General features: G+C 45.3%; 1 protein-coding gene across 6 annotated transcripts; it reads left to right on the top strand.

The window, feature by feature from the left end:
* Nucleotides 1–7,708: 7,708 nt before the first annotated feature.
* On the top strand, nt 7,709–14,124 carry B4galt3 (beta-1,4-galactosyltransferase 3). 6 transcript variants are annotated; one of them, XM_076861433.1, is made up of 8 exons: nt 7,709–7,776; nt 8,594–8,772; nt 9,141–9,415; nt 9,944–10,179; nt 11,140–11,330; nt 11,462–11,584; nt 13,106–13,210; nt 13,341–14,124. In XM_076861433.1, the coding sequence occupies exons 3-8, from the start codon at nt 9,154–9,156 to the stop codon at nt 13,612–13,614; spliced, it is 1,191 nt and encodes a 396-aa protein (XP_076717548.1). In that variant the 5' UTR covers nt 7,709–7,776; nt 8,594–8,772; nt 9,141–9,153; the 3' UTR covers nt 13,615–14,124. The 6 variants fall into 6 exon arrangements, with proteins under 6 accessions (XP_076717548.1, XP_076717549.1, XP_076717551.1 ...); XM_076861434.1 differs by having other exon boundaries at nt 9,107–9,415; XM_076861436.1 differs by having other exon boundaries at nt 7,719–7,776; nt 8,698–8,772.
* Nucleotides 14,125–14,172: the final 48 nt, after the last annotated feature.

Raw genomic sequence — 14,172 nt, 5'->3', positions numbered from 1 at the left:
ATTGTTTCATCTAGCTAACAAAATTGGATCACCAACAATATGTTCATGGACCTTCATACTTTGAGCTCACGGTACACTGAGCAGAGCCCTGTGGTAAATGGATGTGAAGTACAGCGTGAACAATATATGACTGTGTACTAAAGGAGCCCACATTGCATCCTGGGGAGAAGGTTGGGTGTTAGACTTCCACAAGAGAAACAAATGGGTCCAAAGAAGGGACTATACGATAAGGACAAAATAAACTGTGCAAAGACTGAGCTTTGGACTTCGTGGGCTATAGGGGTATGAAGGGTGAGCCTGAGGAGAAGGGCTTTCTTTCTCTCTCTTGTTGGGAGCCACTCTAGACAGAAGCTATGTGCACACCTTTAAGTCCTGAGTAAAGGGGTACTGAACAGTTATTACACCCCGCAATACATTGAGCTTTACCTCCGCTTGGACAAGGAAGGTGTGGCTCTAGGAATGGGCGTCACCCAGTGAGGTTGAATTACACCCACCGGTTCCTACCCCTTTGCCCTTTTTGGTTTAGAATGTTCCATGGAACATCCCCTTGTGTGTCCTCTATATAAGAATAAGGAATTCCAGTGGCTCTCTTTCCACAAACCCCTAAGGTCACAGAGCCATCCCCAGATTTTGAAAAGGTACTTCTGTGTGTTTGCGTGCTTTCTTTACCATTTTCTTAAGTTATTGGAATAGTCAGGTTTTGTGAACCCAGCATAGGTCGCCAGCTCAGATAGATGGCAATTTTCTCTCTCTTTCCCCCTCCCCTTCTCCCTCCCTCCCTCCCTCTTTCTCTCTCTCTCTCTCTCTCTCTCTCTGACACACATACACACACACACACACACACACACACACACACACACACCACGGTGAACCCTGAAGCTCTTTATTACTGACCTATGACCCTACCCCTTTTTATTTTTTGAGAGGGTGTCGCTAAATTGCTGAGCCTGGTCTTGAAATTGTGATCTTCCTGCCTCAGCTTCCTAAATTGCTGGGATTATTGGTGTGCACCAATTGTACCTGGCTCACCTTTCTTTAAAGCTCTTTGCAATTCAAACTTTGTAAATCACTTTCATATATGTTATTTTAAGAAAACTTCTGCCAATGTAACTCAGTGGTAGAGTACCCCTGGGTTCAATTGCCAGTACTATAAAATAAAAGAAACTCTCTGCTCAATGGGTAGGGTTCTTACTGGCATACAGAAATATTTTCCAGCTAGGGGTGGTGGTGCACACCTGTAATCCCAATGACTCAGAGGCTGAGACAGGATTACAAATTCAAGGCCAGCCTGGGCAATTTAGTGAGGCCCTGTCTTAAAATAAAATTTGAAAAATAAAGTGGGGAGAGCTGGGGATGCAGCTCATTGGCAGACTGCCTCTGGGTTCAATCCCCAATAACTGCCAACAACAACAAAAAAAGTTTTCCAGAAGGGACTGAACTGAACTTGGGAGTTTACTTCTATAATTATGTGAGTAGGTGGTTGGGAGCATAGAGTGAAACAGGAACAGAGAGAACTAGCTTTTCAAAGAGAAGCGAAGGATGTTCCCTCCTTTAATCTCAGGCAAGGCCTGACCCCATTCTGGAATGACCTTCTCCATACTATCCCCCCAGACCCAGATTATAGGGTCCAACTGATATCCTGAAGTCAGGGGGCTAGTAAATTGTTGATAGGGGTGTGGGGCATACCCCTCCCTGGAAGTGCCAGGATGGGCTCTGTCTCTCCAGTCTCTACTTAGTGCCTTCATGGGTCTGAGCTAGAGTGTGGTATATAGGAAGGAGCAAAAACAGGAATAACAGGAAGAAAGAAGGCACTGGAACTTTTCAAGTGTATGGTCTTAAAAGTGAAAAGAGGGAATAATGAGCTGGAAAAAGAGGCAGTGACTGACAAGGAAGTATGCGCCTTGTCCCTAGAGAAGTTCAAGCAGAGTTTGGACAACCCTGTTATGAGGTGCCAAGTGTTACACATGAGAGTCTGAGGCAGAGAAGGAGATTGAAGCAAGAACTGAGTTGGCTCAATTTCTTTAAACTCCTCCTGCCCCCAGGATTCTCAGCTTCTGTGGTTACAAGAGAGGAAATTTGGGAATTTGTCCAACTACTATTTTTGTGGTGGATGTGAGAGCCAGACTTTCCGGAGGGGTCTGTGGAATGGGCATTTATACTTCTACTCCATCTCTAGTTCCACTTCTTTCATCTTCATTCAGTATTACAGTATTTTGTTTTTTAAAATACCAGATTGACAGTTAAGTAACAAAACCAGAATCTCATTGGTCAGGGTTTGTGGGGGAGGAAGGGGCAAGAAAATTGATTTCAGTGTCTTAACATTTTATTGGCTAAGAGGATGCTTCTGAGCCAATTGAATACCTTCCCCACTGACTGTTGCTGGGGTGGAGCCAAAATCATTGGCAGCAAGAGTAATCAGCTGACAGCTGGAGGAAACCACCAGTTCTAAAAATGCTCAGAAAGAGGGGGGTCAGGGGAGGTGGGGGAGCAACAATACTGAACAACTTTCCCAGACAGGACCTTATATGGGGACAGGCCCAGAGTACTTAAGTAGCCTTGGGAAGAAAAGGGAGGGGAGAAAGAAGATGTAAGCATCCCTTATGATCTTCTGATCAACCAGCAACAGGCCCCCCTGCAAACACAAACAGTGACACACATTACACATATACATCCAACTTCATAGAGATATACCAGCATACTCTTTTGATAATTGTTAGAAATACCTAGGTGCCAAAAGAAATCAGACAAGTGCTTAAAAGTGGGTGGGCAAAGCAAAATTTATTTCTGCGAGGAGGGTGTGCTACTGGAACCTGGCTAGCTAGCTATACCTGGGTGGGTAGTCTGCCTGCTAATGCAGCACTACACTTTGCCCCAGTTGGAGGAGCTCGGGGTACAATCTATATGATTGGCTAATTTTCAGATTAGGGCAGCAAAGGGAAGGGCTATAATTAAAATGGCTACAATTTAATCCAATTAAGGCTATTTTCTGAAAATGGACCACTGGGACTTTCAATTTCTCACATAATGTAGGTACAAATGAGCATTAGAGGGCTGAAAATCTTTTAAAAACTGCCCTGGAAAGTAAAATATATTGATTGACTTAATTGTTCATCCCATTTGTTTCTTCAATAAATAAACCATCGGATTGCAAACCGTTGTAATCATGCCATCATGGCATTTGGAAAAGACACAGAATTTTGGAGTCAAACTGAATCCAAACCTTGCTACTTATATGTACTGATGTGATCTTGAGTCACTTGATCTCCATGAACCTTGCTCTCCTTATTTGTATAATTGGTATGCTTCTACCTGCCTTATGGAGAGGTTGTCCGAATGTAACAATGTAAATGCTTAGCAATGCATTTGGCTTCTAGTAGTGATCAGTACATGCTGATTCTCTTTCCCTTGAACCTTTTTTTTTCCCCCTGTCCTCCCTTCCAAACCTGCATTAGCATGAGACAATATCAATGAACTGTCTATATCTGATCTAAAATAGGCTTTTTGTAGAATTTTTGCCAAAAGTTCTGGGCTACTTTCAGGGGACTTTAAGAAGAAAACATGGTCCCCATCCTCAGAGAGTTCACAAAATGAGCCATATACAAATGTAATCCCAATGACTTTGGAGGCTGGAGGCAGGGGATCCCAAGTTTAAGGTCAGCCTAGGCAACTTAATGGGAAATACAAATTAAAAAACAGGGCTGGGAATGTAGCTCAGTAGTAGCGTGCCCCTGGGCTAAATCCTTAGTACCATAAACAAACTGTGGCTGAGACAGGGCAAAAGTTCCAGACCTGTCCATAGGTGATGTGATAAAGGAGGGGCACCCAGTACAGAATAGGGTTACAGTTGTATTCCTGGAAGCCATTTCTGCCTCTCTTTCCAGAATAAGCTGCAAGAACCCCCATGGAGTCCCATAGGATGGAAGATGGGGAGAAAGAATTTCTGTTTGCTAGGTCAGCTCCAGAGCCTTTCTGTTATGCAAAATCAAAGTGAAATAAGGGGAACAGACATGAAGCTGGAAGATAAAAACTGTGTGGGACTGAGTGAGGGTGGAAGAGATAGGTTTGGGGAAAAGCTTATCCAGGTGAAAAATGTTGAATAGGAGAAATGATTTAAGTGTCACTGGACTACACTTAGAATATGTTCCCACTCCACCCCTCCCCCTGCCTGTAATGTTTATTTGAGAAAGGAAATCAAGATTTAAAAAACTTTAGTAGTTTGTTTATTGATTGATTGATTGATGATTGATTGATTGACTGACCCTGGGGGTGCTTAACCACTGAGCCACATCCCCAGCCCCTTTTAAATTTTATTTAGAGAAATGGTTTTGCTGAGTTGCTTAGGTCCTCACTAAATTGCTGAGGCTGGCTTTGAACTCACCATCCTTCTCAGTCACTCAGATTACAGGTGTGTGCCACCATAATACCCAGTATAAATAAGTTTACAGCTTATTATCAGTTTGATTTCTAAAATGTTTCTTCTGTGTTAAGTATCATGAGTGGACCACTAGGGGGCCAAGGGTTTAATAGAAAGACAGGATGTTGTGGTAGAAACCAACATATTCCAACTTGAGTTTTCAGAAATGTAGAAGTTATAGATGATGACTAAGTTCAGGGTGTGGCTAGGGTGAAGGCTTTTGAGAAGACAGATACAGAGGGAGATAGAAAGTACAAGAACAAAACACCAAGGTGGGGCAGAGGCTCAGAAAAGGATCCTCTGAGAGGACCACACTTCAGAGAGCTGTGTAAGTCTGTCCTTTCTGCTATAGTGAGCTCCTTTAAAAAATCAGGGCTTTTACTTGGCTCCTATTTTGTGTTGAATATCTGCTGCTTGCTGGCACTTTTCCATGGTTCTATTATACCAAAATCTCTTAAGATAGAGTTTATTTTGGGTTGGGGTTGTAGCTCAGTGGTAGAGCACTCGCATAGTATGTGCGAGACCCTAGGTTCGATCCTCAGCACCACATAAAAATAAATTCATAAAAAAAAGGTATTGTGCCTATCTACAACTAAGAAAAAAAAAGTTTATTTTACAAATGAAACCTAGAGAGGATATTGTTCAGTCATACCACCAAAGTATTTCAAAGCTGGTGTTGTATTCAAATCCAGCATTATTTCATTTTCACCCTTTATAGTCACCTCAAACTTGTTAAGTCCAAAATTCATCATCTTTGACCTTTCCCCAAATATGTTCCCCTAAGTTTTGTTCATTAAATGACACCACAGAGCTAGGAATGCAACTCAGTGGTAGAGTACTTGCCCAGCATGTAAGTCCTTGGGTTTGCTCCCTAGCACAAACAAAAACCCTCATTCATTATCCACCCTTTGGTTCAAGTTAAAAATCCAGGGGTCATCTTGGAGTCCTCTAACTTCAAGACTTGGCATAGTCAGTCACTGAGTTCTGTTTGCCTCTAAAAGTTCTCAAAGGTAACTTCATCCAACCCAAATGCTTTTTTTTGTTGTTGTTGTTCTTGGAATTGAACTCATGGCTTTGTACATCAAGGTCTACCACTGAGTTACATCCTCAGCCCCCAAAGTCTTTTAAACTTGAACTTTTCTTCTTTTCTTTTTCTTTTTTAAATCATACTGGTGGTGCTGTACATATTGAGCCCTGGCATAGGCAGTTTCCCCAGCTGACCAGATCCTAGATGATTCAAGTGAGATCTTTGGTATAACCATTGCTTCTGGATTCTCTAGAACTTTTGGTATGACTCAGATGCTGTGCTGGGTCATTTTACATATCCAGATCCTTCCCAGTGGACAGATGAAGACTTAGGCATCCCTCCTGATGATGAACATTGCAAGTGTAGACTCAACTCTTTTCAAGAGCAAGTGAAAATTTCAAGAAATTATAGACTTCATATTGTACATTAAAAGTTGTAGCCAGGTGCAGGACACACACTTGGAATACAAGCAGATTGGGAGGCTGCAGCAGAAGGACTGCAAATTCAAAGTCAGTCTAAGCAATTTAGTAAGGCCCTGTCTCAAAAATAAAAAGGGCTGAGAATGTGGCTCAGTGGTTAAACGCCCCTGAGTTTGTTCAATCCCTGGTATCTTAAACAACAACAACAACAAAAGTTGTAAATTAAAGTGATTGGGGTCCAGTGTTCAAATGTAGAACATCTGAGTTCAACTCCCCAATTTTAAAAAAATATATTTTTAACTTTCATATTGTTAAAGAAAAAAATTACCCTGACACTTGCTAAAATAGAGCAGAAGACTATTTAGGGTTATCGGGGAGGTAAAAAAGACTATCACAATAAGGGAGAGAGGGAGAAAGGGGAAGAGAGAGAGAGAGAGAGATAGAGGTATCAGGATGAAATCCTAATACAGCTCAGACAAGTGGGGATTTATAGACAAAATGAGAGGGTCAATAGATGGAAGCAAAATTACATCAAGGATAGGGGAACTCTAGATAAACTGATAACAGGATTTTTACAGAAGGTAGTTGAGGGTTGTCAAATATCCAGTGCTCTCTTATCTGTCTTGGCAGGATTCTTGCTAAAACTGGCTAGGTAGGCCCAAGAGGGACTCAGGAATATGACCTCGTTTAAAAAAAAACGGCTCAGAAGAAACGTTTAAAGTTTGGTTAAGGAGACAGCCTTTTGATTTCCATGTAAAAATGAGCTTATTGTTTATATCACAAAAGAAGTGGCAAATGTTCTAATCGTTACAAGAGAAAAATCCAGAAAACAGACACATTTACAGATCAGGAAAACAAAAATGAATAAGAAAGTGGGGGCAAAAGCTGCTTTTTTTCTATAAGTGAGGAGTAGGAGATTAATAGAATCTCTACCAGACAGGATGGTCTTTGCATACAGATCAGGTTCCTATACTAAATTGTATAATTATTGCCCATGAAAACAGAATCATATAAAGCAGAATATACTATACACAAGGTCTTCAGGTTTACCATTAGCTATCACTATTTCTGGAAAGCCTTTCCGGAATCTCCACGTGTGAATGAGTTGCCATTTCTGGGATATCATATTTATCACACTATACTTTTATATCCCTTCCTCCCTGCCACACGTGCACAAGACACCATCAGCTTTTTGAGGCAGACACTGAGTAATTTCAAGTCTCTTACCATTAGAAACCAAAAGAATAACATATTGCATTACCAATGTAGCGTCCATTTTACTATAATACCTAAGGAAACACATTTTTACACTAAAACTGGCGCTGCCTTTTCTTCCACACTCAGTGTTTTATTCACTGCTTCTATTTCAAGGCCTGCAGATACCACGGAGTTACAAAATGCGCTGCAGCAGTCTGCAACATTAAAGCCTGAGCGAGAAACAATTTTGATACTAAGTGGCCCCGACGCCGCAAGAGGTGTCATCGACAACTGGGAAAGACGCTCAGCCTACCCCCCCACTCCCACCCCGCTCGGGGGATAGTGAGGTCACTGCACCAGAAACAGTCCCTCCGGCCTCTAAGACAGTCCCTTTGGGGTTGAGCTACTGTCTTTACAAATCTGAGAGGTGGGAAATGGAATCCCAATAGAAGACTGCGAGTTAGAGTTGAGATCCTCCCGTTCACTCCGCGGAGGTGTAGGATCCTTCCGTTCTCTCCTCGAGCAAGAAACCCACCCTCGCCGTCCACTCTGCACTCCGGCAGACGCCTCCAGGCTACGCGCCGCTGGAACCCTGCGCTTCGCCCGGCGGCCCCGCCCCATGACGCGAGGCTCCGCCCCGCAGCGCCCGCTTCCAAGATGGCGGCAGAGATGCCCGCCCGGCTGTCTGGGTGGCGGTGACGAGGTAGACAGAAGACCAGGTATGTGGGCTAGGGAACGTGGAGACAGAGGCCTCGGAGAAAGGTTCGGTCGGAAGGGAGGGTGAAGTTTGGGGTAAGGGATGGAAACAAGCTAGGGACAAGGTTCCAGAGGGAATTGTGGACGGGGACCGGGTGGGCTCATTTTGCACGGTAGGGCAAAAGCCAGAGGAGCTTGGGATGGGGTGGGCGTGCTCGGAAAAGACTGGGTTTTAACCCCAGGCAGAAAGCCGGCCACGCCCCTCCAGGTGAGCCCGCCTAGGTACCCCAACAGTCTCTGCTTCTGCCCTCCCTGTCTCGGCACTTCAGCAGTCACCCTGCTCTCCACCTCTGTTGGGGCTGGGGAAAGGCGGAAAAGGTAAAGGATGCCATCCGCGCGGTACACCCCGCCGCGCTCCAGGGATGTTTGCTTGCAGCTCCCAGGTGGTCATTCTCCCTGAACCTGCGGAGCTAGCTCCCCGGCACATGAAAACGGAAGGAACCTATTTCTATCCTCGTCCTGGGCTCTCCCGAGGCCACTCCACAGTCTCTACTGTCTCGCCTCTTTAAACGGGTTTTTGACAGTTCTGTCATGACGGTCTCCCTTCTTAAACGGGTTTTTGGTTTGGGATAAAACAGTGTCTTCATTTATTTCCCTGTCCCCACTCCCCAAACTAGTCCGTGCTGATGTGGTGGGGTAGGGAGTGAAGTACAACTCTGACACTATCACACTGTAATTCCACAGTAGCCTGAGAGAAAGGCCAGAGACCTGGCATTTCCGACCATTTTCCCTCACTTCCCCTGATGGGAAACCTGCTTTACCTGATCTCTGCCCATGCAGGTGGCTGGCTATTCTTGATCACTTCTGTTCCAGTTGGTCCCATATTCGCTGTTGGAGTGCTAGATGGAGCCTTTCTCTGTCCTCTGTGACATTTCCAATTTTAGATAATGCCTCACATCTCTGCCCCCCTGGGACCCCCTGGAGCCCCCATGATCTGGAGGAAGACAATTTGAATCTAGGTGAGTCTCTCTATTGCTCTCTAAAATTAGAAGGGTTCTCTAGAGACTCTTCTGAAGTGGACATGGGACTTGAATGATGTAAACATTCTTGGAGGTGGGAACTGAAAGTAGATGGTAGGAGTGGTTCCAGGGGAGGTGGACAAGAGTGAAACTTGGGCTGGAAGTGACAGGTGGTGGGGGCTGTTGATGGTTACATTCTATTTCTTTTCCTTGTGTGACCATACGCTTGTGTGCTCCTTCCTATAACTCTGTTCTCTGCTTTTCTTTTTTGTTCCTGGCATCACCTTCATTCCTCTTCTCTCAATGATCTCCCTGCTGGCTTGCTCTTTTCTAGCCTACTCCCAGAACTCCTATTTCTTCTTCCCCAGACCTCACCTCAGGATGTTGCGGAGGCTGCTGGAGCGGCCCTGCACACTGGCCCTGCTTGTGGGTTCCCAGCTGGCCGTCATGATGTACTTGTCACTAGGGGGCTTCCGGAGCCTTAGTGCCCTATTTGGCCGGGACCAGGGGCCTACTTTTGACTATTCTCACCCCCGAGATGTCTACAGTAACCTCAGTCATCTGCCTGGGGCCCCTGTAGCTCCAGGGGGTCCTTCAGCTCCTCAAGGCCTACCCTACTGTCCTGAAAGATCTCCTCTCTTAGGTGAGTGCAAAGGGAAGGAGGAGGTGAAGTAAAGGACAGTGTGTGGGGGCAGGGAGCCTTGGGCAGGTATGGAGTGGGACTTAGAACAGATTACTTTGAAGGTGGGCTGAGGTTGAGATAGAGTCTACTCTAAAGTCAGAGTTTGGACCATGTTCTTGGATGGGCCACTGGTTCACTGCCTTCCCATTTATGGGTTCTCCCAGCCTCAGGCTAGATGAAGTTGAGTCCTGGTTTAATTAGTTGGTTAGAAGTTCCTGTTCTCTCTCATCCCCAACTCTAACTTCAAACCCCGTGGGGCAGGAGAAAGTTATAGAGCCCTACAAAGAAGGTAGGCTAGGTAAATACCTTCCAGACTTTGTAGAGTTGTCTGATGAGGGGAAATCCAAGGCTTGTGAGATTTCTGAGTGAGCCTGGGGGAGAACTGAGCCCAGAACCAGATTGCCAGATCCAGATGTATTCCCAGGCCCTGATGCTCATTTTCTTCTCCCTGCCCCTCTAATTCCTTAATGTGACATTCCCTCCCAACAGTGGGCCCTGTGTCGGTGTCCTTTAGCCCAGTACCATCGATAGCAGAGATTGTGGAGCGGAATCCTCGGGTAGAACCTGGAGGCAGGTACCGCCCAGCAGGGTGTGAGCCCCGCTCCCGGACAGCCATCATTGTGCCCCATCGTGCCCGGGAGCACCACCTACGCCTGTTGCTCTACCACCTGCACCCCTTCCTGCAACGCCAGCAGCTTGCTTATGGAATCTATGTCATCCACCAGGTATCTCCAATCTCTATGTTACTCTTTCCTTCAAGTAAGGAAGCCTTCAGTAAATGCCACTCCACTCTTACCTGGAATAATTTTAAAAGGGCAGACTGGAATGTGGAGAAGAACCTAACCTTTCTCTTCTAAACTTAGTCCCATACTTCTTATTCTTTTTTAAAATTTTTAATTTTTTTTTCTTTTGGTAGATGTAGATGGACAGAATGTCTTTATTTTGTTTATTTTTCTGTGATGCTAAGAATCGAATCCAGTGCCTCACCTGTGCTAGGCAAGCGCTCTGCCATTGGGCTACAGCCCCAGCCCCTCATACTTCTTATTATTCTGATTAGGATACTCCTATTGTCTTGTACCCTCCTATGATTTTTCCTTTGTTGAGTGGCTTGTGCAGATTTGAAATTGGGCAGATCTGAGCTAAAATTCTAGTTCTGCCATTGTTATGTGGGTGACCTTGAGCAAGATTCTTTTTTTTTTTTAAGGGGGGGGGCAGAGAATTTTTTTAAATATTTATTTTTCAGTTTTCGGTGGACACAACATCTTTATTTTATTTTTATGTGGTGCTGAGGATCGAACCCAGCGCCCCGCGCATGCCAGGCAAGCGCATTACCGCTTGAGTCATGTCCCCAGCCCTGAGCAAGATTCTTAACCCTCTAAAATGTGGAGTGGAATCCTTGGGTAGAACCTGGAGGCAAAGAGCAATAGATTACTAATATGCCACCTGTTCCACCTTGCTATTGGTTGTCAGGATGAAATGCTAAACAGCAGCAACTAAATGTCAGGCACATACTGAATGCAAGAAAAAATTGTTGAATTGACTAAATGAAAAAAATGAAAAAGATAGTTTGCCTTTCCCTTCTTTCTCCTCGTCTGGTATCTTACTTCGATTTTCCTTTTTTGCTCAAGCCCCTCTTCTTCATGTTACTTACAGAAATAGCCTGATTCCCTTCCATTATCTTCCAGGCTGGAAATGGAACATTTAACAGGGCAAAACTGCTTAATGTTGGGGTGCGGGAAGCACTGCGTGATGAAGAGTGGGACTGCCTGTTCTTGCATGATGTGGACCTCCTGCCAGAAAATGACCACAATCTCTATGTGTGTGACCCTCGAGGACCTCGCCATGTTGCTGTTGCCATGAACAAGTTTGGATACAGGTAAAGGACATAAAAGAATGCTGGGAAGCAGGAAATGGAACCATCCAAAGAAAAGAGGACAGCTAAGGGAATTGTGGGTAGGGATGTCTTCCCAGAAGACCTGTCGAATGCAAGGATCTTTTTCTCCCTAGCCTCCCGTACCCCCAGTACTTCGGAGGAGTCTCAGCCCTCACTCCTGACCAGTACCTGAAGATGAATGGCTTCCCAAATGAATACTGGGGCTGGGGTGGTGAGGATGACGACATAGCTACCAGGTCAGATTTATGCACCACTTCCCTCCTCACCCCATCCTGTAAGACCACCTATGAACAAAGCCTTTCAACACCAAACTTTAGCTCCCTGGTCCTGCACTAAATCTATTCCTTTCCCTTTGCTTTTCAGTATATCTACATAAGGCTTTGCATACTTACTGCCCATTCTATCTTTCAGTTTTCTAGATCTGGTTAGTTATATTCCTGAGAGGAGAAAATATCAGTAGGAAATATTATCATGGAATTCCAGAGCTGGAAATGGGCCTACAGATGGTTTAGTCTTGCCTTATTTATTTATTTATTTACTTATTTATTGATTTTTGGTACCAGAGATGGAACCCAGAAGCACTTAACCACTGACACAAGGCCTTTTTTTTTTTTTTTTTTTTTTTTTAATTGGAGACAGGGTCTCACTTAGTTGTTTAGGGTTTTGCTAAGTTACTGAGTCTGGCTTTGAACTTGTGGTCCTCCTGCCTCAGCCTCCTGAGTTGCTGGGATTACAGGTGCATGCCACAGTGCCTGGCTGGAATCACATCTTTACGTGAATTCTTTTTTTTGGTACTGGGGATTGAACTCAGGGGCACTCAGCCACTGAACCACATCCCCCGCCCTATTTTGTATTTTATTTAGAGACAGGGTCTCACTGAGTTGCTTAGCACCTTGCTTCTGCTGAGGCTGGCTGTTTACCTATCAGCAGCTTGTTTTCATTCTGGATCCTTCAAGATCCCTGCATAATCCTCCTGTCTCAGCCTCCCGAGCTGCTGGGATTACAGGCGTGCACCACCATACTCGGCCCTTTATGTGAATTCTATGTGTAAGGCACCCGACAAATTCTAAATGTCTGTTATTCTTTCAGTTCCTTCACAGGCCATCTTCACCTTTGCTTCTGTGTCAGAACTGGAACTTAAGATCCTGATTACCTGGTTCTGCTTTTTTTTTTTTTTTAAACACATGGTAGCAGAGGGAGAGGAGTTGAGGGTAACTCAGTCACTATTCTAAATAAGAATTGCTGGGCTCGGGATGTAGCTCGGGGGTAGAGCATATGTGCTTAGCATGTGCAAGGCCTAGGGTTCTATTCCTAATACCAAAAAAAAAAAAAAAAAAAAAAAGAAAGAAAGAAAAAAGGTTTGGGGTACTGCAATACCCAATCATATCATCTCAACAAAATGGTTTCTTTCCTTGTCCTTCCCAGACTGCAAAGGCAGCTCCTAGGAGCTACTTAGGAAACAAAGGTAGGAGGGCAGAACTACCTTTGCCAATTGTTTAAAGGCCCCCGGGTGCCTGGCACTGGGCCCTGAGGATTTGGATACATTCAGCCGTTACATTCTCTTCAAGTATTTCCTTTTTGCTGTTTGATTTTCTCCTACCTTCTCATATTTAGGCACTTTTTATAATCCTTACTGGTAATAATTGTTCCTTGTGTATAGAAACATGCAGTCCCTTCCTTGCTTTGCTTTTCTTGTTTACCTATCAGCAGCTTGTTTTCATTCTGGATCCTCCAAGATCCCCTCACTTTCCCCATAGGGTGCGCCTGGCTGGGATGAAGATCTCTCGGCCCCCCACATCTGTGGGACACTATAAGATGGTAAAGCATCGAGGAGATAAGGGCAACGAGGAAAATCCCCACAGGTAGGAAGGGAAAACTACCTGGTAATTGTTACTAAATTCTCAAGGTTACATACTCCTAGCTAGGACCCAAAGGTCCCTAGATTCCTGGCTGTTCCTTTCTGGGTCTTAGTATCCAACCTCTAACCCTTAGATTTGACCTCCTGGTCCGTACTCAGAACTCCTGGACTCAAGATGGGATGAACTCACTGACATACCGACTGCTGGCTCGAGAACTGGGTCCTCTCTATACCAACGTCACAGCAGACATTGGGACTGACCCTCGGGGTCCCCGGGCTCCTCCTGGTCCCCGCTACCCACCTGGTTCTTCCCAGGCCTTCCGTCAAGAGATGCTGCAGCGCCGGCCCCCAGCTAGGCCTGGCCCTCTGCCTACTGCCAACCACACAGCCCGCCGTGGTCCACACTGACTCCTCCTTGCCCACCTTAATCATGAAACTGAATCAGAAGGGTTGTATTCTCCCTACCCTCAGCTCCTCACTGCTCTTAGAGGGATGTGGGGGAATTGAACTCTAGTGCTATGTTGGGGGGCAGGGGCCTTCCTCAATGCTAGAATGGAGCTGGGCTCCTCTAGACCTGGAGGTCCCTCTTTCTAGGGTTACCTGCCAGGGCTTATGACTGTGAATCCTTGATGTCATACTTTTATGTGACAACTCCTGGGAGTCCCCTGCCTCTGGGGTAGGAGCAGGGCTGGACCCCAAGTCCCTTCCTCTTCCATGGAGACCACTCTCTTCCAAGAGTGATCTGGCTTCTCCTGGGACCTCTGTGAATATTTATTCTATTTATGGTTCCCAGGAAGCTGTTTGGTGAAGGAAGCCCCTCCCTGGGCACTTTCTGCCAGTGCTGGAATAGCTCCCTTTTCTGGTCCTGGCTCAGGGGGCTGGGATTTTGATATATTTTCTAATAAAGGACTTTGTCTCGCTTCTGCTCCTGCTTTCTGCATCCCAGGCACACTTTACGTCTCCTTG

This window comes from Callospermophilus lateralis, chromosome 7 (assembly GCF_048772815.1).
Source record: "Callospermophilus lateralis isolate mCalLat2 chromosome 7, mCalLat2.hap1, whole genome shotgun sequence".
In the NCBI taxonomy this organism is placed as follows: domain Eukaryota; kingdom Metazoa; phylum Chordata; class Mammalia; order Rodentia; family Sciuridae; genus Callospermophilus; species Callospermophilus lateralis.
The sequence above is the reverse complement of the archived record's forward strand: the minus strand, read 5'-3'. Positions and strand labels throughout refer to the sequence as shown.